This window comes from Suncus etruscus, chromosome 15 (assembly GCF_024139225.1).
Source record: "Suncus etruscus isolate mSunEtr1 chromosome 15, mSunEtr1.pri.cur, whole genome shotgun sequence".
NCBI classification, from domain to species: Eukaryota; Metazoa; Chordata; class Mammalia; order Eulipotyphla; family Soricidae; genus Suncus; species Suncus etruscus.
The window spans coordinates 53238736-53265758 of record NC_064862.1 but is presented as its reverse complement, the minus strand read 5'-3'; the positions used below and the strand labels follow the sequence as shown (position 1 = coordinate 53265758).

The window sequence follows — 27023 nt, the reverse complement described above, 5'->3', positions numbered from 1 at the left end:
CATAGAGGGGCCTACACCGGCCGCAGAAGTGCCAGCTGGAAGGAGAGTGAGCACAGCAGCCCTGGGGCTGCCAGGCTCTCACATAAAATAACCTTGGACGTCAGAGTCACAGAGCCAAGCTAGTGTGTTGGGTCCAGGTCTAGATGAGGCTTGGGCCCTGCCTTGAACTCTGGCATGTGGGATGTCAGGGCAGGATGCTGGTGGTAGGTAAGAGGTGGCCCTGGGGCTAGTGTGCAGCGACAGACCCTCCGTGTCTCCACCCTGCACTCTCTGGGGCTGCCTGGCCTAGCCCTAAGGATCCATTGACTGGTGCTGAGGCCCCAGGCCTTGCCTGGCAGTTTCCAGCAGAGGGAGCCCAGGCGCCTGGTTTGACCTGGGAGTTCTCAGCTCTGTGGTGATACTCAGGCGCCCTCACCTGGTGACATCTTTGTGCATCAGGGACAAAGCCCCATCCCACCCCTCACCGCCACCATGAAACTCAGGACCACTGGGTCCTGGCCAAGGCCAGGGTCTACCAGACAGCAACTGTGAAGTCCCGGTGCACTGATGCCCTGGGCAGCCTTGCTCCCACCTCCGGAGGATGCAGCTGCCCTGGCATCCCTGGTTCCTGCATACAGGTGGTTCCCTCCCCAACCCCCGAGTGGGGGGGCCCCCTCAGCTCTCAGGCCTGTTTTATCTCAGATAGTCCTCAGAGCACCCAGAGATCCCACCTGGCTGTGTAAGGAGGCCAGCAAGGAGGTGGGAGTGAAGGGGTGTCCCAGGGTCCTCACAAGCACATGTGAGATAAAAGCACACGCACACATGTGAGCACAGACACAAACATGTTCGATGTCTATATGCACATCATATGCAAGACACATGTGTGTGGATGTACACTTGTAACATGCATGTAGTCACAGAGACATGTGTACAAAAAACACATGGGCCAGCTGCATACATGTGTGCGTGGCCTATGGCGGTAGTGTGGGCTTTTCTCAAACAGCCTGTTCTTAGTCTGTGTCTGTTTCAGCTCTGCTCAGGAGAGACTCAGAATAGCCCAACGGGCCCTCAGCCAATCTGTCCCAGGGAGCGCCTGAGCCAAGAGGGTCCCCCCACAGCCTCCTGAACTCAGGGGCGAGCATGTGTCCCAGGTACCCAGCCTCACTCAAGCCCCTGGTGCTGGGCAGAGCTGAGCTGATATATGACATCACAGCAGATGGGGTCTATTCCCTCAGAGCAGGGGGATGAGCTCCCAGAACGCTCCAATCCCCATATCTGGTGCTGAGCACTGGAAAGTCCATTTTCCTGAGCACACTCACCCATATGCTGCCAGCAACCCTTCCTGTTTGATTCCTGGGGTCCTCTCGGTCTCAGGCACCTGTGCAAGGCTGAGGAAAGGTGATCTTCCTCCTTCCTCCCTTCCCCACCCTTGGGCCCGGGCTTTCAGGAGGAGGTAGCCTGGTAGGTGAAGGGCGGTATCCCGGGGTACAGATACCCCCTTCCCACAGTATGCCTGGTCCAGCTCTTCTTCCAGTCCCAGCTCCTCCTCCAACCCTCTCCAAGAAAGGGGTGTTGAGGTGGTAGCGGTAACCCCCTATGCTGGAGGGACAGGGAAACCAAGGCCCCCAGCGTGCCTGCCCAGGTCCAAGAGGACATCTGGCAAGTCCATCTCTGTATCTTCCCGCAGGCCCAGACACAGGTTTCGAGGTGCTCCCTGACTCCTTCCCGTCAGTGCCCGCCGACCCACTGCCATACTTCCTGACGGAGCCGCAGGATGCCTACATCGTGAAGAACAAGCCAGTGGCATTGAGCTGCCGTGCCTTCCCCGCCACTCAGATCTACTTCAAGTGCAACGGCGAGTGGGTCAGCCAGAGTGACCACATCACCCAGGAGAGCCTGGACGAGGCCACAGGTGAGCTGCACACACCTGCCTCCTGCAGGGTCACTCGGGAGACCACAGCACCCTGTCTGAAGCCCTTCCTGCCTTCTCAGTCCCTATCTGGGATCCATAGGCCCCAGCACCAGTGTGACTTGGTGGGGGAAACCAGCTTCGGGAGCACTGAGCCTCTGAGCAATGCCTGTTTCCTGCCCAGCTTCTCCCCCTCCTTGCATACATCAGTACATGGGGTAATCAGTGGGGAGATCCCATATCTGCCTGAGCACCTACTGTGTAGGATGCGGCCTATCTTGTCCCCCCCCCCACAATACCCCTAAAGGGAAACCTAGACTATGCTTCTCAAAGGGGGGACCATAGGTGGATATTTTGGGGTCTACCTTGTAGCGGAGGGCAGGTGGGATGGGGTGGGATCAGTTCCCGAGTGTCACCAGTCACTTCAGAAGTTCAGTGAGAGGTTCTAAGCACTGAGCTGGGGACTGCAGAGCCGGGTGCCAGTGGGTGTGGCTGAAAGTGTCCACACTTGCCCAGGGTTCAACTCACACATTAAACTAGAAAGCCAGAGCCAGAGAGATAGCACAAGGGCAGGGTGTTTGCCTTGCACGCAGCTGACCCAGAATAGTCGGTGGTTCGATTTCCAGCATCCCAGATGGTCCCCTGAGCCTACCAGGAGCTATTTCTGAGCCCAGAGTCAGGAGTAACCCCTGAGTGCTGCCCGGTGTGACCCAAAAACATATATATAAACTCGAAAGCTGAGCTGCATAGAAACTGCCTCTCAGGAAAGGTTACTCACCCACTGGGGCCTGAGAAAACTGGACTTGAACCAGCCACCACCAGACATGAGTTGGAACTCAAGGGCAGCTGTGAGAGGAGGTGGCTCAGGCCATGGCTAGGAACAGCAAGGAACTTGGAGATGTAGGTAGTCAGGACAGGGGACTTCCTGGAAGAGGGAGGCTATGTCAGGGCTGGTGAGGACACCCTTTTCTGGGTCAGCAGAAGCGATAGGAACAAGCCTGCCTGATCCTCAATAGGCGGCAGATGAACCAACACTTGAACAGATGAGACGAGTGTTGGAGGAGTCAGGTGGGCTGGGAGAACTGACCTGAGGCCAGTGCCATGGGCATGAGAACAGGGCTGGCACTCCCTCCAGAAGTGAATGACAGTGACAGGGGAAGAGGGATGGGAAGGGTCCCATGGGCACAGAGGAGGCCAGGGAGAGTAGGAGCAGGAGGAAAGATGTGCCAAGAGGGGGACCTGGGCATCCCCATGAGACCACAGTGGAGAGACTCAAGGACATGGAAGACCAGGGGACAGTCTTTTGTGCACTTGATTTTGTTTCTTTTGTTCTGAGTTTCTTTGGGCCACACTCGCAGTGCTCAAGACTTCCTCTGGCTCTGTGCTCAGGGATCAAACTCAAGTTGGCAAATGCCAACTCCAGGCAAATGCCCTCCACACTATGCTATGGCTCGGGCCCCATTAGTGCATTTGAAAATGTGCCCACCAGACTGGCTGGGCACAGTGATCTCGCAGTGACCAGATGTTGACAGGGGGCCTTGGCCAGACCAGAAACAGAAGAAAACTGGAAGCAAAACTCCACCAGGATGTTGTAGGGGGCGAGTCGCCTTGCTCGGGCCCTGCTCAGCCTCCTGACCCTGCACCTAGCTGCTCTGCTCTCGCCTCTGCCCACCCTGACTCTGCCCTGACCCCACCTGTCTCTCCAGGCCTGCCAGTTCGAGAGGTGCAGATCGAAGTGTCACGCCAGCAAGTGGAGGAACTGTTTGGGCTGGAGGATTATTGGTGCCAGTGCGTGGCCTGGAGCTCCGCGGGCACCTCCAAGAGCAGCCGGGCCTACGTCCGCATCGCATGTACGCCCGACACCCTGCCCTTCCCCAGGAAAGGAAGCCCAAAATCTGCCCAAAGATGCCCACCCAGGAAATTGGGGTTCCTAGGGCCAGCTCAGAAGAGCATTCCTTCCCCAGAACTGGACTGGCTCCATTACCCTGTTGGGCCATGAGCACTAAGGAGCTGAGTTTCCCACACTCGCTTCACCCGGTGACCCCCATTTAGAGGAGAGCACGCTACCCACCCACCCACCCCATATTTGAGCCTGGTGCCTCACCTGTTCCCCTGGCGTACACTGCCACCTAGTGGACAGAATGAGGAGGTTCAGCCCTGCTATTACTGCTTTTTCTGCTGACCCCTTTCTCCGGCCCCTTTCTCTGGCCCTTCCCCAGATTTGCGCAAGAACTTCGATCAGGAGCCTCTGGGCAAGGAAGTGCCCCTGGACCACGAGGTTCTCCTGCAGTGCCGCCCGCCTGAGGGGGTGCCTGTGGCTGAGGTGAGCTGGGAGCTGGGGGATGGCTAGGAGGGAGCAGCACCACAATCATGATGGTGGTAAATCACCTGCTTCCCCACTTCTTAGGGGAGGGATAGTGAGGCTTGAAAAGATGGGGCTGGAGAGATAGCATGGAGGTAGGGCATTTGCCTTTCATGCAGAGGGTCATTAGTTTGAATCCCGGCATCCCATATGGTCCCCCGAGCCTGCCAAGAGCGATTTCTGAGTGTGGAGCCAGGAATAACCCCTGAGTGCTGCTGGGTGTGACCCAAAAACCAAAAAGAAAAAAAAGAAAAAGAAAAGATACCAAATAAGCTGAAGGGCTCCGTGATGCCCAACCCACCCCTGCATGGCCAGATGCTTCTGAGGGGGACTCCCTGGACAGGCCCGGCAAAGGAAGTGGCTAAGGCCATATGTATTTTCTCCTGCCCATGCACAGTTCTAATACCCTAGTTTCCTGGACACCCTGAACCTGACATCCCAGTTTTCTGGAGACCCATGATTCAATACCTGTTTCCTGGACACCACAATCCAACATCTCAATTCCCTGAACATCAACAACCCAACATCCCAATTTTCTGGACATCCCTGGGGTCCCACAGCACACGTATCTGATTGTATACTCATTCCCAAGTTGATTCCACCCCCTGCTTTTGTGTCCATGATACCCCTGGGCAGTGCCCACAGGTGCCTGCCACCCAGCACCCTTCCCTCCCACTCCCAGTACTATGGTCAGGATGTGGGGATCCCTGAAGTGTGGGAGGTCAAAATGTGCTCTCAGCTTGGGCACCCCCATGTACAGGCACCCAGCACATGGTCCCATCACCCATCTCACAGACAGGCAGAGCTGGAACCATTTAGTGACTGGTTGGGAATCTGAGCCCAGAGATGTGTTCTTGGAATTCTACAACCTCTCCTCAGCATTGGGGGAACCAGGCTATGCTACCTGGCACATCTGGGGCTCAGTATGGCCAGGCTCACCCTCAGCCTCCCCACCAGGGATTCCTTCCACTAGTCTGAGCCACAGAAATGTCACTACTGTGGGGGGGGGGCGATTAAGACCCCCAAGAGCGGACAGTTGGTGTCTGTCTGTATTGGGGGACAACTCTCTGCTTAAGGACACCACAGTTCAGTCCGCACCTGAGACAGGCTCACCCACCCCACAGGTGGAGTGGCTCAAGAACGAGGACATCATTGACCCCACTGAGGACCCCAACTTCCTGATCACTATCGACTACAACCTCATCATCCGCCAGGCACGCCTGTCTGACACAGCCAACTACACCTGTGTGGCCAAGAACATCGTGGCTAAGCGCCGCAGCACCACGGCCACAGTGGTTGTCTATGGTGTGTGCTGGGGGGCAGGGCAGGTCAGCCCTCCTGCGAGCCCAGGGGGAAGAAGCATGGCCCAGACAGACAGGCGTCTTCCCTGAGGTCACTCAGCACAGCGAGTGGTCACATCAAGTACCCCTGTCCACACCCAGGAGCCTTTCTGACTGCTGGAATCAGTGCTCAGTGGTATCCCGTACCTGAGAATCTTGTCCTTCTAGAGTTGGGGCCCTGGAAGAGTCCCAAGTTGGAGGCCCAGGCCATGGCAGCAGTGCTTAAAGTGTAGCAAACACCAGGCACTGGAATCTAGGCCAGACCCATGGCGCATCTCTTGTGCAAGGTTTGCACAGTGCTTTGTGCAATAGCTCAGTGGCCAATAGCTCAGTCCAGGTGCGGGCTCCAGGGCCCCAGAAATGTAGGCAGGCAGACAGGATGGGACTGTCCAGGACGGGTTGTGCCAACCCAGTGTCCCCACTGCCCCACAGTGAATGGAGGCTGGTCGAGCTGGGCTGAGTGGTCTCCCTGTTCCAACCGCTGTGGGCGCGGCTGGCAGAAGCGTACACGGACTTGCACCAACCCTGCACCCCTCAATGGAGGGGCCTTCTGCGACGGCCAGGCCTTCCAGAAGACAGCCTGCACCACAGTATGCCCGGGTAAGCCCTACCCCACACTCCACAGCTACACATCATGTGCCCGCCACAGGCTCAGCACCAATAAAGACTCCAACCTCCTCTGACTACCTGCCCAGAGCCGGGAGAGACATTAGCAAAAGCTGTGCCAGAGGGGAGCAGGCCCTGTTGTCGGTGTCAGCTCCAGGCCAGGGTCATGGGCCTGGTGCCCATCAGTCCTGTTTGGGTGCCCCCACCATCGCCCCAGGCTGTGGAAACATTTTCTCCCTGAGTCCTCCCCTAATTCCTGCTTCATACACTTCTGTTCTGGCCCTTTGGCCAGTTCAAGCCAGGGCTGTGTCTCTGTAGCTACACACTGGGCACTCGATGTGAAGGAGTTGAGAGTCAATATGTGATCTCAGTACCCACCTGATGGATAACCTTGGCAAGGAGCTGCAAGGGTTTGGGGATTTCTCCAGCAGGCACACTGTGGTGTGTGATTCCTTGTTACCTGCTGTACATAGGTGTGTGTGTGTATGTGTGCATGCATGAGCGGCTACATGTATGCATGTGTGTGTGAGTTATCCCTTAGTGGATGCACGGGCATATCTGTCTGTACAAGCTACCACAATGTGAGTGCCCTGTCTGCCCGGTGGGCAGTGTGTCAATAAGGGGGCACGCTCCCATGTAACCCATTCTGTGCCTCCTCAGTGGACGGCGCATGGACAGAGTGGAGCAAGTGGTCAGCCTGCAGCACTGAATGTGCCCACTGGCGCAGCCGTGAGTGCATGGCGCCTCCACCCCAGAACGGCGGCCGAGACTGCATAGGGGCCCTGCTGGATTCGAAGAACTGCACGGATGGGCTGTGCATGCGCAGTGAGTCGAGGGGCAGAGCTGGGGGCTGGGAGGGACCCTGCATAGCACCAGCATCCTGTTCCACCATCTCTCACCATCCCATTTCTGTGCCTGTGTCATTTTCTTTCCCTTTATTTCCCTTAACAGGTAAGAAAAACCCAGGTGAACCCCCCAACCACCGTAAGTCCCATTTCATGGCTGTCCTCTTTTTGTGGGGTTCCTGCTTCTCCCTGGACTACCTTGGCAGGGAGTGGGATATAGGGCAGGAAGGATTGATACAATGGTACCCCCTTAGGAGAAACACTAAACCTGACCCACACCTGTGAATCTGTGAAGCCCATCACTGATTTATCAGCAGACCCTGAGCTGACAGAAAAACCCAGAGTCTCCTCCCAATCACACCTCCTATCTCAGGAGAAGCCACTGAGTCTTGGAGATGGAGAAGGGGTGACCATGTAGCACTTGGCTCTTATGTGGCCAAATAAAGATGTATGCCCCATCTCTCTGGTCCTCCTCCCAGTGGGACCTCACAGCTGGACCAATGTTCAGCAGTTTTTGGGGGGTCCCTTCAGCCCTGTATCAGTGTTGAGGAGCTCCCTATGCCGAATTAAGTTCAGAGCAGTCAGTGAGCAAATAGTTTATTATTATCAAGCTTTAATGTCAAACTTTCCAGTCCAGCTCCCCCAAGCCAGGCTCCCCTTGGGGTTCAATGAGGCACAGCCCAGACCTACAGAACCCCAGCCCAGGGGACCTCCTGTAACCGCTCTCCTGATTTTTTTTGTTTTTTGTTTTGTTTTTGGGTCACACCCGGCAGTGCTCAGGGGTTACTCCTGGCTCAGAAATCACTCCTGGCAGGCTCAGGGGACCATATGGGATGCCAAGATTTAAACCAATGACCTTCTGCATGAAAGGCAAATGCCCTACCTCCATGCTATCTCTCCAGTCCCAATCTCCTGATTTTTTTTTTATGGGAGCAGGAACAAAGAGAGCCAGGCACTGGCAGGAGGCAGACACAGCAGCCATCAGGACTGAAAGCTTTCAGGGGCTCCTGCCATGGTCTCAGGACTCAACAAAGACAGTGGATAGCTTCAAAGGCGTCCCAGTGGCACCCTGCATTCCCTGCCAGCCCCTGCAGGGAAGCCAGAGGAGGGAGAGCAGCTCAACCCTGGTCCTCTGGACTCTCCCTGTGATGCCACTTACTTTAAATAAGATGTTTGAAGTCACATGGGCACATGTTCTAGATTACACGCGACTGCAACCCTCCCAGGAGTGAATCTCTCCCTCCTCTATCCAGTGCCGGGCTGTGTGCAGGGACCGTCACTTGCCCAGGGAAGCAGTACATGGCCTGGGTCCTCCACCCTTCCTTCTGCTTCTCTGCTCACCTCATTACATCTCATTGCCCTCATGTGTGTTCCCCTGTACCTCTGTTCTCAGGCCTGGGAGTGGTTCCCTGCAAAGGTGTTGAGAGCCAGTATATTTGGGCACTGCTGTGAGCAATAAGTTTGATGGAGGGAACACCCCAGGGTCCCTACCAGACAGTAAGAAAGAAGGGAGTGCGAGCTCAGGGGGTCGTTTTTTTCCAGAAAACATTGAGGTTCAGAGAGGCTGTTGTGGGCCCTAAACTAGCACCCCAGGTTCACTGTGCACACCTATGCCTGCAGCTCTGGAGGCCTCAGGGGACGTGGCACTATATGCTGGCCTCGTGGTATCTGTCCTGGTGGCCGTGGCCGTGTTGGCGGTGGTGGCTGTCGTCTTGTATCGGCGCAACTGCCGTGACTTTGACCCTGACATCACCGACTCCTCAGCTGCCCTCACCGGGGGATTCCATCCTGTCAACTTCAAGACCGCAGCGAGACCCAGTAAGGACCCGGCATCCCCAGGGGGTGGAGCCCAGAGCCTGCTGGCAAGTGTGAGGGGGATCGGGAGACTGGGACGAGGAGTAACCAGACTTCGGGGAGCTTAGAGCTTCCTGCAGACAACAGAGCTGGGCAGAGGATGGAACTGGTAGGCTAGGGAAGTCTGACGGTGCATTGCCCTCCTGCCTGTGCTCCCCCAGACAACCCACAGCTCCTGCACCCCACCGTGCCTCCAGACCTCACTGTCAGCGCTGGCATCTATCGTGGGCCGGTCTACGCACTGCAGGACTCGGCAGACAAGATTCCGATGACCAACTCACCGCTGCTCGACCCCCTTCCCAGCCTCAAGATTAAGGTCTACAACTCCAGCACCACTGGCTCCACACCTGGCCTGCCTGACGGCACCGACCTATTGGGAGTACTGCCACCCAGCACGTACCCCGGAGATTTCCCTCGGGACCCCCGTTTCTTGCACTTGCGTGGTGCCAGCCTCAGTTCCCAGCAGCTCCCTGGGCTGCCTCGAGAGCCAGGCACCAGCGTCAGTGGCACCTTCGGCTGCCTAGGCGGGAGACTGAACATCCCCGGGACAGGTGGGCCCCCACTCCACCCCATCCCCACTTTCCTCTTCAGACCACATTGTATCCCCATACCCACTTCTCAGATGGGGAGGTGAGGGCCCTGTGATGGGGAGGAATATCTATTCAAGCCTCCAATCCACATAGAACAGGGGTTTCTTTGGTCAGCTGCACTCTGTGCCTCAGTTTCCCCATCTACATGGGGGTATAGAACTAGACTGGGGGGGGGCAGCTCAGGACACCTCGCCAGCAGTTGACAATTTCTCAATTTCTCAGTGTCACATTCTGCACTGGCTTGGGATTTAGCAACTCTAGCCTGTGGGCTGTCTCTATTTTCTGTGGCATTTTCAGGGGCTCCTGTGCTCTGTTGCTGTATCTCTCCCAGCTAGGATACAGAGCAGGGTCACTCCTTGAGCCCTGTGCCTCCCAACTGTCCTCCTATCCACTTCTCTCTCCCCTAGGTGTCAGCCTACTGGTACCCCATGGAGCCATCCCCCAGGGCAAGTTTTATGAGATGTACCTCCTCATCAACAAGACAGAAAATACCCTGTGAGTAGAGGCTCCCCTCCCACACACCCTACTCCAGCCTTCCATCTCCCCAGAAGGTGTCTTTCCAAGGAAAATGGTGATGGATCTGAATTCTGTCCACAATTATGAAGTGTGAATAGCTATGAAAGGTGTTGAGAAATGACTCACACTATGCCATGGTCCTGATCCTCACTGTGACAAGGGCTTTAGGTCTGTGAGGAGGGTCGAATGGCTCATTATGAATGAGGCGAAGGAAATGAATGAAATCAGTTGGTTCCCTCTTTCTCTCTCTCTCTACACATACACACACACACACACACACACACACACACACACACACACACACACGTGATTTTTTTATTAGTTTGGTTTGGTTTTTGTTTGTTTGGGGGGCTTGGGGGCCACACCCAGCACTGCCTCAGAGGTTATTCCTGGCTCTTCACTCAGGTGGTTCTCAGGACCATATGGGATGCCGAGGATCAAACTTGGGTTGCAAAGCAAGGCAAACACCCTACCTGCTGTGCTATCACAAGTGTAGATTGGGTTTTGTTTTTTTTTTTAACTCTTCTTGGGGAGGCTACACCAGAAATGCTCAGGGCTTAGATCTGGCTCTGTGCTCAAGGATCTCTCCTGGCTGGGCTCAAGGCCAGCATCTTCTCTGCTAGGGCCTTTGCAGCATGGACGCCTTCCCCGCTTGACTCTGTGCACACACAAGCTGTGCCTCTCAGAAGATAGTGCTAGAAAGTGGAACCTTGGCGTGGCTCCCCTTGCCACAATCCCCAGAAGCCCCTGCATGAAGCTGTGTGTGGCAGGAGGCAGGTGTGGGAGTCCAGGGAATCCCACAGAGGCAGAGCCCTGGGCTGCCTCTCACAGCCACTCTCCTTCCCTCTGTCCCCAGCCCCCTGTCAGAAGGGACGCAAACAGTATTGAGCCCTGCAGTGACCTGCGGGCCCACGGGCCTCCTGCTGTGTCGGCCTGTGGTCCTCACCTTGCCCCACTGTGCTGAAGTCAGCGCCGGTGACTGGATCTTCCAGCTCAAGACTCAGGGCCACCAGGGCCACTGGGAGGTGAAGAGCATTGGGGGTGAGGGGGTGGAGGGGGCAGATGGGGCGGGCTGGCCCATTGGGGCCAGGCCAGGGTCCCTGAGCCAGAACTTTGCTCTGTCCCTGCAGGAGGTAGTGACCCTGGATGAGGAGACGCTGAACACGCCCTGCTACTGCCAGCTGGAGGCACGGGCCTGCCATGTGCTGTTGGACCAGCTGGGCACCTATGTGCTGGCCGGGGAGTCCTACTCACGCGCAGCCATCAAAAGGCTCCAGCTGGCCGTGTTTGCACCTGCACTCTGCACCTCACTCGAGTACAGCCTCCGTGTCTACTGCCTGGAGGATACACCTGCTGCACTGAAGGTGGGGTTGCCCCTGGAACCCAAACCAGGAATTAGAGCAGGCACCCAGATACTGCCATCAGCCCTTCCCTCCTCCCTTCCTTCCCTCCCTCCTTCCTCTTTCCTTCCATTCCCTCTTTTCTCATTCTTCCCTTTCCTCTTCCTTTCTTCCTTCCTCCTTTCCTCTCTCCCTTAATTTTCCCTTTCCCTTTCTCCCTCCTTACTCTCTTCCTTTCTTCTTCCTTCCTCTCTTTCCCTCTTTTTCCCTCCCTTCTCCCTTCCCTTCCTTTCTCTCTCACTGCCTCCTTCCATTCCTTCTTCCTTCCTTCCTTTCTTCCTCCCTCCCTCCCTCTTTCCCTTCCCTCCTTCTTTCTTCCCTCCCTTCCTTTGAAATAAGGAGATGAGAGGCTGGGAAGGTGGTGCTAAAGGTAAGGTGTCTGCCTTGCAAGCGCTAGCGTAGGACGGATCAATCCCCCCGCGTCCCATATGGTTCCCCCCAAGCGAGGGGCGATTTCTGAGCGCATAGCCAGGAGTGACCCCTAAGCTTGACGTCAAACGGGTGTGGCCCAAAAACCACAAAAAAAAAAAAAAAAAAAGAAAGAAGGAGATGAGTCAAGGAGAGATGGTACAGGAGTTAAGGCTCTTACCTTGGACATGGATAGCCCAGGTTTAATCCCCAGCACTGCATATAGACCTCTAGGAGCAGGGCTTGAGCAATGGGCTGTGAGTAATTGCTGAGGAGAGAAGCAGTGAGGGTATGTGTCTCTGAAGGCATCAGGGTTCTAAGCTGAAATGAAAGGCCTAGGAGCTTGGCAGAGAAGGGTCAGGGGACCTTGTGAAGGGGGTCTCTTCCCAGTGGCCTGGGTTCCACTTCTAGCTGCCTTGGGGCTGTGCCAGGCTGGAGCTCCCAGGAGAGGCCCAGAGGCATGACAGGGGTAAGGTCCTGCGTGAGGAGCTGCCCTTCCCCTGTGCTGACCCCTGCCCCTGCCTCAGTGTCACAAGATATACCCAGGGGAGCACAGAGCCAGGCCATGTCCAAGGGCTCTTACTGGCTCGCTCCTTTCCCCCATCCCTTTGCAAGATTCCTGGGCTTCCCCCCGAATACTGTCCCTGCCCCTTCCAGCTCCTGGCACCCTTGGGCAACCTCAAGTAGAGATTGACAGTGTGGGTATCTGTCCATCTGTCCTACCCACCAGACTGTGTGTTCAGACTCTTCTGGGCAATCGTGATGACCCCCCCTCCATTCTCTGTTCCCCTGCCCCAGGAGGTGCTGGAGCTGGAGCGAACCCTCGGTGGCTACTTGGTGGAGGAGCCCAAACCGCTGCTGTTTAAAGACACGTACCACAACCTCCGCCTCTCCCTGCATGACCTCCCGCATGCCCACTGGAGGAGCAAGCTTCTGGCCAAGTACCAGGTGAGAGTCTGGCCTCAGGAGGGAGCCTAGAGGGCACCCTGAGGGTCTCAGCCCTGGTCGCTCCCCCTTGCACCCTCAGAGCCCCAACTGCCACACTCACTCATGAGAAACTGTCCACACAGATTTTTGTACGCATCCTTGGCAAAGTGGTCTCACGGTGTCCAGGGGCCTCTGTATCAGGCAGCCTGTCTTCATTCCCCTCCAATGGTCACTGCTGTGTTTCCTCCCGCAGCCCTTCATTCTGGGTCCTCTTACTTCCACCTGGCCCTGTTCCCTTCTCACTGGCCCATCTGCCCACCACCTCCTCCCTCTGTTCTGCACTGAGCCGGGACAGGGCCTGTCACCCTGATCTCAGGGAACTGACTCTCCCCAGAGAAGGAAGGCGGGGGTGGGGCACTATCTGGAGGAAGAAGCATGGTGGGGCATCAGGTTGACCGCCCACTCCGCCCTGCTGCTCCGACCCAGGAAATCCCTTTCTGCCATATTTGGAGCGGCAGCCAGACAGCCCTGCACTGCACCTTCACCCTGGAGAGGCACAGTCTGGCCTCCACCGACTTCTCCTGCAAGATCTGTGTGCGGCAGGTGGAGGGTGAGGGGCAGATCTTCCAGCTGCATACCACGCTGGCTGAGGTGAGGCCTGCGAACCCCCCCCCCCTTTCTCCCCCTCACCCACCCCAGCTAGCCAGACTCACCTCTTGTCTTCAGGGCAGATTCCTGTGAGCAGCTCAACTTACTGAGTGCCCTTGGCTCAGACCAGGGACCTGGGGCAGAGGGGCCGGCCCATCCATAGATACAGACTCTATTCATAACTGCAGGGCCCCAGAGGTGAAGCCCTATCTGGGAAGCCAGAGTAGTTCCTAGAATCCCATCCAGGGAGAAAGAATAAGTTCTAGAATTTAGTACAAGGAGGTCAGAAGAGGTTCTAGCGGCCAGTACCTGGGATTAGTGTAAAGCAATTCCAGTTTTCCACCATTGTTCATCTAAAGGGAAGTCTGCAGGGTCCCATCCCCACTTTACCATTTGGGGCTCTGCTGACCACGGACAAGGGCCACCTCTTCCTGATCAGCCAGGATTGGGAGCTGACCTTGCAGGGAGGAGGAGACATGAAGGGAGCTGATGTCCTTGGTGCACGGCAGGAGACCGTGCTCCCTCAAACGTGACCCCTGTTCTTCCAGACACCAGCTGGCTCACTAGACGCCCTCTGCTCCGCCCCTGGCAGTACTGCCACCACCCAGCTGGGGCCTTATGCTTTCAAGATCCCCTTGTCCATCCGCCAGAAGATTTGCAACAGCCTGGATGCCCCCAACTCCCGGGGCAATGACTGGCGGCTGCTGGCACAGAAGCTGTCCATGGACCGGTGAGTGAGCCTGGCTGCTCTGCCTGAGCACCCCGTGAGTCCCCGGGGCTGTGGGAGAGCAGATATTTCAGGATAGGTTCTATCAGAAGTGGCAGATAATGCTGACTCTCAATGGGGTCTCAGCCCCAGGCCTTGAGTATCTAAGCCTGGGAGTCAGATGAAGCCAGATACCAGCTTGGTGTCCCCTCACTCAGCACCAGGACTTGGAGGTTCTGGAAGGGCTGATGGAGTAGCAGCTATATCTCAGGGTCAGTGTTCCTCTGCTGAACCAGAAATGCTGGATAGTATGTGACCCTAATGCCCAGCATGCAGTGTGGCTCTAATATCCAGCTTGGCACTGAAACAAGGCTTCACTCAGCTGCAGTTCTGTGTCACTTGCTGTCCAGGGCTTCACATTGAGAAACTGAGAGTGCATGGGGGTGGGACCAGAAAGCTGGACCATGAGGAAAGAAGAGGGAGTTAAGCATTTGGTTCCAACCATCTCCAACATCTGTCAGATAGCAGTGATGGAAGGGGCCAGATCAATAGCACAGCAGGTAGGGTGTTATCTTGCCACAGTCAACCTGTGTTTGTTCCCAGCATCCTATAGGGTTCCCTTAGCCTACCAGGAGTAATTTCTGAGCATGAAGCCAAGAGTAACCCCTGAGCACTGCTAGGTGTGACCCCAAAACAAACAAACAAGCAAATAAAAATTACCCAGCGGGGCCAGAGAGATAGTATGGAGGTAGGGCATTTGCCCTGCATGCAGAAGGACAGTGGTTCGAATCCCAGCATCCCATGTGGTCCCCCAAGCCTGCCAGGAGTGATTTCTGAGCTTAGAGCCAGGAGTAACCCCTGAGCACTGCCTGGTGTGGCCCAAAAACAAACAAACAAACAAACAAAAAGGTACCCAGCAGTAGTGATGGGCCTTGGGCTCAGAGAGGGGCAGGAGCTTATCCAGAGCCACTGACTCCAGAAGTAAGCAGAGGAGCTGAGATTTAGACCCAAGATTCTAGGACCCCAAGAGGCTGGTCTCACTGCTCCCTTAACACCTTGCTCACCGAGACCTTTATCCTCCTCCTCTTCCCCACCAGGTACCTGAACTACTTTGCCACCAAAGCGAGCCCCACAGGCGTGATCCTAGACCTGTGGGAAGCTCTGCAACAGGACGACGGGGACCTCAACAGCCTGGCCAGTGCCTTGGAGGAGATGGGCAAGAGTGAGATGCTGGTGGCCATGGCCACTGATGGTGACTGCTGAGCCACCCACCTGCAGGAGATGGGGCAGCTTCCTTTGGGATGAGTTGGACCCCTGCTGCTGCCAGCTCACAGCCTGAATCGCTCCGTCGTCCTCCTGCTTCTTCTCCTCCTCCTCCCCGGCCCACCCCAGACCATGACCAGCCTTAGGAAATCCACGTGCTTTGTTCTTTCGAGGACACAGGTGTGCCCTCTCCAGCCTGCAGTCTCTTTTGGCTCCTCCCTCAGGGTCCACTGGGCTGAGTCCCAGGTTGGGTGGCAGCAAAGTCAGCAGGGAGATCCCCAGTCCCCCAGGCCCTTTGAGTGTCAGGGTTGGGGTTCCCTTGGCTCTGTGTTTGCCTCTTGGGGCTCTGATCCCTTGCCCCCTCCCTCAAAACCCCTCCATTCAAAACTGTTTTCCTCTTTGAAGAGTCAAGTCCAGTTCAGACCAACAGCTTTTTTTTTTCCTGTCCAAAAGGTAAAAGGAAAGACAGGAAGCAAGTGTCAGGTGTCTAGTAAGGCTCCAAGAAGAAATACACCAAAACCACCAGGGAAAAGCAAAACCCCCAGTTTCTTAGGAAACGCAAATGATTTATTATCCAGATATTTGGATAAGTCCTTTTTAAGAAAAAAGAAAAAAAAAAGAAAATGAAAAAAAAAAACAAAAACATGAAAAATAAGAAAACTTCTTTGTTGAGTATGGGCGTGCTTGGCCAAGAGCAAGTATGTATGCAGAGATGTGTGTCTGTGTGTGTGCATATTTGCTTGTGTATGCACTCATCAATGTGCATATGTGTGCTTGGTTGTGCACAAATGAGTGTATTCATGAATGTGTGTTCGAACCTTTTTGTGCTTTCATGAATGTGCACCATGTGTGTGCAGATGTGTGTCCACTTATGTGTGTTCTTATGTGTACACACATGTATAGAGTCATGTGTGTACTTATCCGTGTGTGTGGGAGGGAGGAAAAGCCCTCCAGAGTCCTTTCATGCTGACAAACTCATCTGAGGCCATATTGTTCCCAGGTGCCCGGGGGTCAGTTGAGCTTTTAGCTCTGCTCCAAGTTTCCCACTAACATCAAGAATTGGTGCTGATCCACAAAGCCCAGGAGTCCTGAGGGCTGGAGCAGAATGGGACCCAAAGCCCCTGGAGGCCACTCCCACAGATGACCCTCCTGGGGTGGCCGGTAGCTACAAGCCCCAGGAAAAGGCTCGAGGGTGCAGCCTAGAAATGGGGTCTTAGCTGGGGGGGGGTGATAGGAAGGAGGTCAGAGGGTGCCATGGGCACCCCTTTTCATGCAGCCGTAACAGACCCATCCCCTGGTCCAGGACCTGCTTTCCCTGGCCTCAGCTTCCCCACAAAGGAGAAGTGGTACATCAGGTACAGGAGAGAGACAGAAGGGTGACCCTCCCTATGGTCTCAGGGAGCCTGAAGGCAGAGCTCAAGGACTAGCTGCCAGCATGTCCCGGGACACTCTTGTGGCAGGCTGGTGGTGTGGTGCCAGCCCTGGGGCTTGCAGCAGAGGACACCCCTGGCACCCAGGCCCAGAGCTCTGCTTCTCCTTGGTAGCTTATGCACACACTGATCCCCCTCAGGACCCCCAGGAGGAAACCAGGATTGAGGGCAGCCAAGGATCCCAGTCTGGTGCCCTGCTGTGGATTCTAGGATCCTGACCAGGAAGGACCAGGGGAGGATGAGAGACTTTCCTTGAACCCAGATGTATCTGGCAGAACCACTCAAACTGGCACCTGTCTGGATGCTATCCTGGGCCAGAGGAATCCCTCAGTGGGCCACCCCTAACCCCAGCTGTATAATCCAGGGCTCCCTGCTGCTGTTCCAGCACAGGCACTAACCCCACCCTTGCCTAAAGCTCAGCTGCTGCCACACCCTTTGCTTCAGGCAGATGTCCCCTTTGCTCTGCCCTGCCCTGGTCTCTCTGCCCACCCATTGCCTAGCTCTTGGGATGATGGGATTTCTGAATGAGGCCAGGCTAGTGCCCTTTATATCCCATTTCCATAACTGTGTGCCAGGCTATCTAGGACACAGGCCAGTGGACCAAAACGCCCCCTTGGAGTGGACCGAGCAGCCACCTCAGGAAATGTGGGAAGCGTTTGCTTCATCTGTCCTCTGGGACAAGGTTAGGGGATTCTCAAGCTGCTCATGCTTGAGAGGTAGTCCCTGACCCTGGAAATTCAAGAGATTCTGCTGCCCCAGAGTTTCCAGAGCTCCGCCCAGCATCAGTCTCTACCCTGGGGTGCCCGTGCACCTTCCCAGCATGCACGCCTTTATTCGCGGGCAAAGAGGGTGCCAATCCAGGAACATGTCCTGTGTGTGTGTGAACATATGAGTGAGCACTGTGATGGTATGAGTGCATGTCAGCATGGGAGTGTGTGTATGTATCTCCACATGTCTGTCCATGTACACACATGCCTGTGTCCCTCCACCATGTGTCTGTCCCTGTATGCTTGTGTGTGTGTCACTCCATCCCAGTGGGCACTTGCGGGCCCCATGCTTGCCCCACCCTCTCTGAGTCACAGGGTCCATCATGTCTCTTCTATGTGCCTCTCCTATGCCTTTTCTTCGGGTGCCCAGCTCCAGTTCCCCCAGCCACCGTCCTCTCGAGGGCTTGGGTCCCCTCACTCTCTCCAGGATCTCTGGGCTACCAAACCCCCTCCCTACCAGGCAGCTGAGCCAGGCCCTGCAGGCCCTTGGGGGCCCACAGGGAATTTCGGAGCAGGGAGCAGCTGCCCTAGGACCAAGGGCTGGACCCCCTTCCTGGGCCAAGGACAAGGTGGTACCCAGGGCTGTGGGGATCCAGGGACTGCCTCAGTCCCACCTGTTTCTTCTGTAAACAATGATCTGTATATACAGTTTGCCATTCCTATTGTAACGAGATTAATTTTTATGAAATAAATTATATTTCCTAGTCTAATAAAAAAAATCCAGGTTTTCTTTTCTTGATTGCCGTGTGTTTGTTTGTTTGTTTGGGGGATGCACATGCACACCTGCAGCTAGGTCCTGTGCGCACAGCTATGAGGAGGCCCCAGTCCTGCTCCCCAAATGCAGCCTCTGAGCCATCAGGTTTTAATCTCAGCTACACTGGGAGCTTCCAGTACACGTGGCTTCACGCTCCGTTGGATCTGTGCAAGGAGGCTAGAGCTAGAATTAGGAAAGCTGAGCAGGGTCATTCGCAAGCTAGGATCCCTGGGCAGAACTGGAGCAAACCCCTCTAGAGCCAGCAGACAGAAGGGATGTGGAAGAAAAGTGCTCCCCCAAACCCTGGCAGAAGTCTCACCAGTCTGCACCAACTACAAAGTACAAAGGCAGCAAGCACTGTGCACATTCCGCAGATAGGGAGAGCAGTGAGATGAAGAACTCATGAGGGGCCCCCCCCCACAAAGCCTGCTGCATTAATTGGAGGGAGTGCTTTAATGACCTGTCAGCCCTATACACCTGCTTATCATAAATTAGGCCTTCTCAAAAGTACTCTTTACAGTGCTAGGGGACTCAGCCCAGCACTAAGGGCAAGAAAGAACAGATGTGCTCTCTGCCCACATATATGATCCCTAATTCTGCTCTCTGGTGGGACCCCAAGACTAAAAAGCCAGCTGACTCCAGACCAACATCTCCCCCACCTTCCAAAGGAGGAATGTACTCCTGATCTCTGACCAGATCCCGAGAGATCAGCTCTTGAACCGTCAGATTCCACCCCTTCCCCACTCTGCCTAGATGCCTCTTCTCATGGCCATCATGCCTACCGTGTACACTCAAGAATAGGACAATGTATAGGCACTTGCCTGCATGCAGCCGACACGAATTCAATCCCTGGCACCACAAGGGTCCCCGAGCAAAGCCAGGTGTGGCTACCTGTGAAATAAAAATTCACGAGTTGTGGGGCTGGAGTGATAGCGAAGCAATAGGGTGTTTGCCTTGCATGCGGCTGACCCAAGACTGACCTGGGTTCAATCCCCAGCTTCCTCTATGGTCCCCAAGCCGGCCAGGAGCGATTTTCTGAGCGCAAAGCCAGGAGTAACCCCTTAGTATCACCAGGTGTGGCCCAAAAACAAACAAAAAAACAATTCTATGAGTTGTAAGATCATCTCAGGCACCATATTTCTTGTGTGTGTGTGTGTGTGTGTGTGTGTCTGTGTGTCTGTGTGTCTGTGTGCGTGTGTGTGTTATCTGTCCTGGGTTCCACTTAAGAATCCATGGAGGTTGGTTTTTTTTTATATAAAATACTTAAGCACCATAATTATAAGCATGATTGTAATTGATTTTCAGTGTTTCAGTCATAAACATAACATCCCCCTCACCAGTGCAGCATTCCCACCACCAATGCTCACGATCTCCCTCTTCCTCGACCCCTGCCTATATTCAAGACAGGCATTCTACTTCTCTCATTCATTAACTTTGTCATGCTAGTTGTGAGTGTAGTTATTTCCCTAATAGCATTCACCACTCTTTGTGGTGCTTATATTGTGGGCTGGTCCTTCCATCCCTTCACTCTATTGTCTCTGGGGTTATTACAATGTCTTTACTTTTTAAAAAAAAAAACCATAGATGAGTGAGACTATTCTGTGTCTCTCCATCTGACTTATTTCACTCAGCATAATAGATTTCATCTATAGGAAAATTTCATGACTTCATCTCTCCTGGTGGCTGCATAATATTCCATTGTGTAGCTGTACCACAGTTTCTTTAGTCATCCCTCTGTTGAAGGGCATCTTGGTTGTTTCCAGGGTCTGGCTATTGTAAATAGCACTGCATAAATATAGATGTGAGGGAGGGATTTTTTAATTGTATTTTTGTGTTCCTAGGATTATATCCCTAGGAGTGGTATAGTTGGATTAATATCAGATGACACAAACTTTAGACTCAGAAAAGTTGTAAGGGACAAAAATGGACATTTTGTACTAATCAAGGGATATGTGCAACAGGAAGAAATTACTACTAAACATACATGCACCCAATGAGAGACCAGCAAAATATCTAATACAATTATTGACAAATTTAAAAGAAGTTATCAATAGTAACACAATAATTGTAGGAGACCTCAACACTGTCCTGTCACCACTTGATAGATCAACCAGACTGAAACCCAACAAAAATGTACTAATATATATATATATATATATATATATATATATATATATACATATGTCACAATAGCCCCAGAAACCTGGGTACACATTCTTCTTCAATGTACATGGGTCATTCTCCAGGATAGATCACATCCTAGCACATAAAACAGGCACTGTATTTTTTTTTCTTCTTTTTTTGGTTTTTGGGTCACACCCGGCAGTGCTCAGGAGTTACTCCTGGCTCTATGCTCAGAAATTGCTCCTGGCAGGCTCAGGGGACCATATGGGATGCCGGGATTTGAACCACCGTCCTTCAACATGCAAGGCAAATGCCCTACCTCTATGCTATCTCTCTGGCCCCAGGCACCGTATTTCTAAACCCATGCAGAGGGGTCTGAAGAAACAGGGTAGCAGCTAAGAAATAAGTCAAGCTAGTCAGGAGAGAGCCATGGAGCTAGTCTGTGCCTGGTGGTATCTCTGAGGCCAAGCCCAAATGGACTCTTCTTTATTATACCCATACCCACTCACCAGGATGGGGAAGGTGGAGAGTGAGACAAAAATACCTATCCAGTGGGCTTTACATATCAAAGGAAGAGGTTTAAGGAAGGAGGAAGTTGTGGGACACCTTTTGGGGGGTTCATAGCTGGATGTCATTTTACAGCCTCCCAAACTAAAGCAAGACAGAAATAGAAAGCAACAGTCAGGTTTGCTCAAGGGAGACAGGTCACACCCAACCTGAGAGCAGGCTTGCAAGGATTCCTTGTTCCAGGATACCAAAAACAGAAGGGCAGGCGGCTGGCTGAGCCAGCCTGGCGGCAGTGCCAGGAAGTGGCACCAGGGGGCAGCATGGGCCCACGCAACGCAGCCTGCAGACTCCGCCCACCGGCAGGGCTTTCTTTCCCCTCAAGGGCCTGGGAGGGCATCGGGGTTCAGCCAATAAGAAGCAGACAGGAAGGTCCAGTTCCATAGGACAACGGGTGTTAGGGTCAGAGTTGACACCCATGTCAGCGCTGAGAGTCAAAGACCATCTCCGATACTGCAAGGTGCTAAAGAGAGTGGAGTTGACAAGGACCCCGAAGCAAAATCTTGGCCAGTTTATATAAACATCACAAACATTAACAGCATAAGCATTTCATTGGTTAATACAAACAGTTCAACCTTTACAGCACACATGATTGGCATATATATATATATATATATATATATACACACACACACACACACATATATATATATATATATATATATATATATATATATATATATATATGCCATGGAGATAGGGTGTTTGCCTTGCATGCAGGATGCCAAATCCTGGCATCCCATATGGTCCCCAAGCCTGCCAGGAGCGATGTCTGCGTGTAGAGCCAGGAGTAATCCCTGAGCGCTGTCAGGTGTGACCCAAAAACCAAATAATAATAATAATAATAATAATAATAATAATAATATCTTTATTTAAGCACCATGATTACAAAAATGTTTGTAGTTGGGTTTCAGTTATAAAAAGAACACCCCCTTCACCAGTGCAACTTTCCCACCACCAATGCCCCCTATTTCCCTCCTCTCCCACTCCCTGCCTTTATTGCAAGACAGGCATTCTACTTCTCTCGCTTATTAACATTGTGCGTTTGTCCTTTCCTGCATTTCATTGTTAATGATAGGGATATGAACTTTTTTCTCTTTCTTTTTGGTTTTCTTAGTGTTTCCTTCCTCAGAACTGCTAGATGCAACATCATCTGACCAAGAAGAGACATTTTCTGCTTTTAAGCACAGAGCAGACTTTTTGAGAGACTATTACCTAGACTTTTTCTTCTGTTTATGTGACTGCTTTCTTTTCCTCGTATTAGAAGCCCCAGATTCTTCTGAGAATTCACTCAAAGTTTCCGTAATTGTGTCTGTGGCTTCCTTCTTGCTTTTTTTCTGTTTTTTGTTTGTTTGTTTGTTTTAATGTGACTTGTGTGTGAGAGAAAGAGATTTCTTTGATTTCTTGTGTCTGTGAGATTCATGAGTAGATGATTTTACCTGGGAGATGTTTTTTCCTCATTAACAATATCTTGCTGGTCACTACTAATAAAAAAAATTTTAGGGGCCCGGAGAGATAGCACAGCGGCATTTGCCTTGCAAGCAGCTGATCCAGGACCCAAAGGTGGTTGGTTCGAATCCCAGTGTCCCATATGGTCCCCCGTGCCTGCATGGTCCCCCGTGCCTGCCAGGAGCTATTTCTGAGCAGACAGCCAGGAGTAACCCCTGAGCACCGCCGGGTGTGGCCCAGAAACAAAAACAAAAAAAATTAGGAACTACTTTAAAATTTTAATTTAATTTTTTTTAATTTTAATAAAATTAGTATTTTATTTGAATTTTTGTTTGTTTTGTTTGAGTCACACCAGTGATTCTCAGGAGTTATGCATTTAGGAATCACTCCTGGTGGTACTTGGAGGACCATATAAGATGCCAGGGAAGAAACTCGGGTTGGCTGCTTGCAAGGCAAGCGACTTGTCCTCTTTACTATCTCTAGGGCCCCTAGAAAATGAATATTTTAATCTGAATTTTACATCAGAGCCTGGAAACAGCATGAAATTTTTACTCTTGAGGTTTTGTCTTCATCTTTTTGTTTTGTTTTGTTTTTTTTCGAGCCACACCCGTTTGATGCTCAGGGATTATTCCTGGCTAAGCGCTCAGAAATTGCCCCTGGCTTGGGGGGACCATATGGGACGCTGGGGGATCGAACCTCGGTCCTTCCTTGGCTAGCACTTGCAAGGCAGACACCTTACCTCTAGCACCACCTCTCCGGCCCCGTTCATCTTTTTTTTTTTTTTGGGGGGGGGGACCCACACCCAGCGTTGTTCAGGGGTTACTCCTGGCTGTCTGCTTAGAAATAGCTCCTGGCAGGCACGGGGAACCATATGGGACACCGGGATTCGAACCAACCACCTTTGGTCCTGGATCGGCTGCTTGCAAGGCAAACACCACTGTGCTATCTCTCCGGGCCCTAGAAATTGTACATATACTTTTATAACCTGATTTATCCAAAAAACTTGTTTTGATCAGGTGTGGATTATTCTTACAGAAATAAAAATATATTTCAAGATTAAGAAGAAAAAAAAAAGTAGGGTTCTGGGACAATTCTGGGCTCCTGGGCAGAGCTCTCCCAAAGGGTCAGGAATGTGGGAAGGGGGGCTCTTTTGTCCTGGTAAGGGGTTGGAATGGGGTCGCTGAACAGCCCGGAGGCCCAAGTGGCGGGGGAGACCCAGGATGTGGCCAGAGAAAGTGTCTAGCGCACCCCAGCTCCAAGGCGCACTCGGTGGAGGCGAGTTTGCAAACCGGGAAGCGTGCGCTGGGCGTTCCGGGGCGGAGCGGGGCGCGCCGGGGGCGGAGTCCGGCCTGGTCCCTGCCGAGCCCCGAGTCGTAGTGGCCCAGGCGGCCCGGGAAGCAGAGACGAGAGAGGCGCAGCGGCGACAGTAAGTGCAGCCCAAGGTGGGACACGGGCCTGGCGCCCCACCAGCTCCTTTTGGAGGCACCCTGGGTGCTCGCGGGTCCTGCCTTTCCAGCTGGGCACTTTGCGCTGTACGCCACCTCCTCCTGAGCCCCACTTTCCTCCAGCCCCTCTGCTCGCCCTCTGCTCTCTCTACCTCTGGTCTGGGCCTCCCCCAGAATCTTGCACTCCCTTCCCTTCCTCCTGAACCTCGCTGCGTGCGCCCCCCACCCCCGAGCTGATCCGCCCACCCTCCAGAAGGAGGAGGTGCCCACTGCACAGGTTTTGCCCAGCAGAAGCCTCTGGGAGGCGCCCTGTCTCCCCGAAATTAATTTACCCAAATAATTTTCCCTCTATACCCCATTTCAGGAGAGAAAAGCGGGGCCCAGGGGAGAGGGACTTTAGCCAAGTCAGAGCACCCAGTTCCCTCAGTGCCACCTTGTCGGCAGTGCCCCCTCCAGCTAACCCACCCACCACCAACCTCCCAGCCAGGCTGTACATGTGTGGGCAGCACCCCCAGGCCACCACCAGCCACCCTTGGGTGGCCCAGGACACTTCCTGGCCTTTCTGTTTCTTTCTCTTTTCATCCAAAGCCAGCAAGCAGCTTTTATGAAGAGTAATCACACTTGCTCACTCCAGTGCCCCGGCCTGCGACCTGGTTATAGCCAATTCCTGGCTCTTCAGAAGCTCCGTCAAGGCTGACTGGGCCCGGACAAATGAAATCCAGAGCTGAAAACAGGCCTGCAAGATGTGGGTACCCAGTAACCCCCTGCTGGCCCTGCACCCACCTCTGACAGGCGTTGAGAGAGGACCCCTCTGCTCTCTGTCTAAAGTCCCATCTCTGTCTAGGTCAACATCACCTTTGATGTTTGTAATTAGATTAGAAAGCTTGGGCAGCAGTGCTCAGGGGATGCTTCTTCTCTGTGCTGGGGATGCAGGGCCCACAGAGGAATCAAGAAGGGAATCCAGGTCAACTGTATACCAGGCTAGAGCTTTGCCTGTCATCTCTCAGGCTCCCCACATTTGCATCTAAACTCTAAGCATATGTGTGTGCATGCCTGTATATGCACATTTATGTGTGAGTGTCTCTACACACTGTCTGGTCTGTGAGTGCCTGGCTTCTGGGAATCAAGGCCAAGACAGGGCCCATTTGCCAGAGAAGTAGCTGCTCTGAGATTGGGGTCTGCCCAATCAGTTGCATAGCCGACTCACGCCACAGGCCTTGGTGAGGTCCCCAGCATACACTCTCCCTTCTGCTCCTGCTCCCTGGCTTCCAGGCCTGCAGACAGAAGAAGGTCTGGGCGTGGAAAGAGCTGATAAGAATTTCCTTCACCGCTCTCCAGGATGCTTGTGCCCATGTGTAGCTCATACTGGCTGGCTGTATAAGCTCATTCTTGCCACCTGCTTGCTGTGTGACCTGGGGCAAATTTATCCAGCATTCTGAGCCTCAACCTCTTCTGTGAAACAGGCAGTAGAAATTGCTTGGCAACAGACCTCCTTGACCTAGAGCTAATTTTATTTATTGACTTTTTGTTTGTTTGTTTGTTTGTTTGGAGACACACCCGCTGAGTACTCGGGGCCTATTTCTGGCTCAGCACTCGGGGATCACTCCTGGTGGGACTTGGGGGCCCATAGGGATACTGAATTCGAACCCAGGTTGGCCACGTCCAAGGCAACTTATCTACTATTCCTCCAGCCCCTGGGTCTAATTTTGATGATTGGAAATATTGACCCACTTCCACTTGGGACTGCAGGTAGATGGAACAAGGTGTCCCAGAATTCATTGCTGCACCTGGACCTTATCTGAAACTGGGTCAGTGGAGCACTTTCAGGCGGAGAAGGAAATTTGTCCCTTCTTTGTAGGGGGTGTGGGGAACCAGGATGTGTTGCTCAGGATTATCTCCAGCTCAGTAGTTGAGGGTCACTCCCTGAAGTGTTCAGGATCGAACTTGGCTCCAGCATAGCAAAGCACCAATGATCTTCCTAGCTGCATAGTGATAGATTTGGGACTTATCTGTTTCTGTTTGGCCACACTTGGCAAAGCACAAGGAAACTAGTATGTATGTGGCACCTAGAACCAAACCTGGTATTCCAACATAGGAACATATAGGAACATATACTCCAGCCTTTATTCCAGCTTGTGAGCTATTTCCCCAACTCTGCCCATTTCTTTACATACCTAGAGAGAGAAAAAACAAAACAAAACAAAACAAAACAGAAATAGGATTTGATTTAAAAAAACAGAAATCACCTTTTTTGTTTTGTTTTGGGGCTTCACCCAGCAATGCTCAGGGGTTTACTCCTGGCTCTGCACTCAGGAATTACTCCTAGTGGGTTTGGGAAACCTATAGATTTCGGTAATCGAACCTGGTTTGTGCAAGGTAAGCAGCTTACCCACTGTACTATCACTCGGGCCCTAAGCCAGAAATAGCCTTTTTATGGGAGAAATGCTCCTATCTGTATGGAAGAGCTAACGTGTAATTACAGCCCCAGCTCTTTGTCATCTGAGTCCCCCATGTGCCATCATCTGGGTCCTCGCCTCCCTCTGTGGAACCTCAGGCTCCCTCGCCCGTTTCTCAGCTCAGGATAAATATCTGTGCTCTGCCCCATTAACTTTCAAACTTACATCCATGTAAAATTTCCATACGCATGTAATTAAATTTGTTCTTTTCTCTTGCTAATCTGTGTAATGTTAATTCAATTGCTGGGTCTGCAAGAACCCAGAGGAGTAGAGAAGAATTTCACCTCTGCCTCTGCAGACAAATTTAAGGCCTTTATTTTTGTGTGGCTTGGTGCTCAGTATGGGGGTTCATGAGGCACTCTTCACCCAGTGCTTTCTCCCCAGCCCAAGGCTTCATACTTTTATTTATTTTTGTTCTTGAGCCATATCTGGCAGTGCTCATTGGTTACTCCTGGCTCTGCAGTTGGAACCCTCCTTGTGGGTTTGGAGGACTACATGGGATGCTGAGAATCAAACCTGGGTCAGCCACGTGCAAGGCATATGCTTTCCCTGCTGTGCTATCGCTCCAGCCCTTAGCATCATTCTTTTTGAGGTGTGGGGAGGTTTGGGCCACATCTAGCCATGCTCAGGGATTACGCCCTTCTTCATGCTCTGGGTCACTCTGGGCCAGTGCTTAGGGGA

The 27023-nt window shown here is 53.1% G+C and overlaps 3 protein-coding genes across 4 annotated transcripts in view; 2 read left to right on the top strand and 1 right to left on the bottom strand.

The window, feature by feature from the left end:
* Positions 1–16092, top strand: part of UNC5B (unc-5 netrin receptor B) — a 67043-nt gene extending 50951 nt beyond the window's left edge. Inside the window, exons 2-17 of one of the 2 annotated variants that reach the window (XM_049789099.1) lie at positions 1667–1891; positions 3595–3738; positions 4108–4211; positions 5375–5555; positions 6023–6190; positions 6857–7021; positions 7148–7180; positions 8662–8859; positions 9057–9446; positions 9893–9980; positions 10858–11026; positions 11132–11365; positions 12608–12757; positions 13223–13387; positions 13933–14114; positions 15188–16092. In XM_049789099.1, coding sequence (XP_049645056.1) covers positions 1667–1891; positions 3595–3738; positions 4108–4211; positions 5375–5555; positions 6023–6190; positions 6857–7021; positions 7148–7180; positions 8662–8859; positions 9057–9446; positions 9893–9980; positions 10858–11026; positions 11132–11365; positions 12608–12757; positions 13223–13387; positions 13933–14114; positions 15188–15353 — 2762 coding nt within the window. In that variant the 3' untranslated portion in view covers positions 15354–16092. The remainder of the gene's footprint in view (positions 1–1666; positions 1892–3594; positions 3739–4107; positions 4212–5374; positions 5556–6022; positions 6191–6856; positions 7022–7147; positions 7181–8661; positions 8860–9056; positions 9447–9892; positions 9981–10857; positions 11027–11131; positions 11366–12607; positions 12758–13222; positions 13388–13932; positions 14115–15187) is intronic. The other variant, XM_049789100.1, reaches the window with a different exon arrangement.
* SPOCK2 (SPARC (osteonectin), cwcv and kazal like domains proteoglycan 2) overlaps positions 1–27023 on the bottom strand; it is an 836669-nt gene that overhangs the window by 231186 nt on the left and 578460 nt on the right. The gene's annotated exons all lie outside the window — the stretch shown is intronic.
* Positions 23855–27023, top strand: part of SLC29A3 (solute carrier family 29 member 3) — a 33507-nt gene continuing 30338 nt past the window's right edge. Inside the window, exon 1 of the mRNA XM_049789169.1 lies at positions 23855–23867. Coding sequence (XP_049645126.1) covers position 23867 — 1 coding nt within the window. The 5' untranslated portion in view covers positions 23855–23866. The remainder of the gene's footprint in view (positions 23868–27023) is intronic.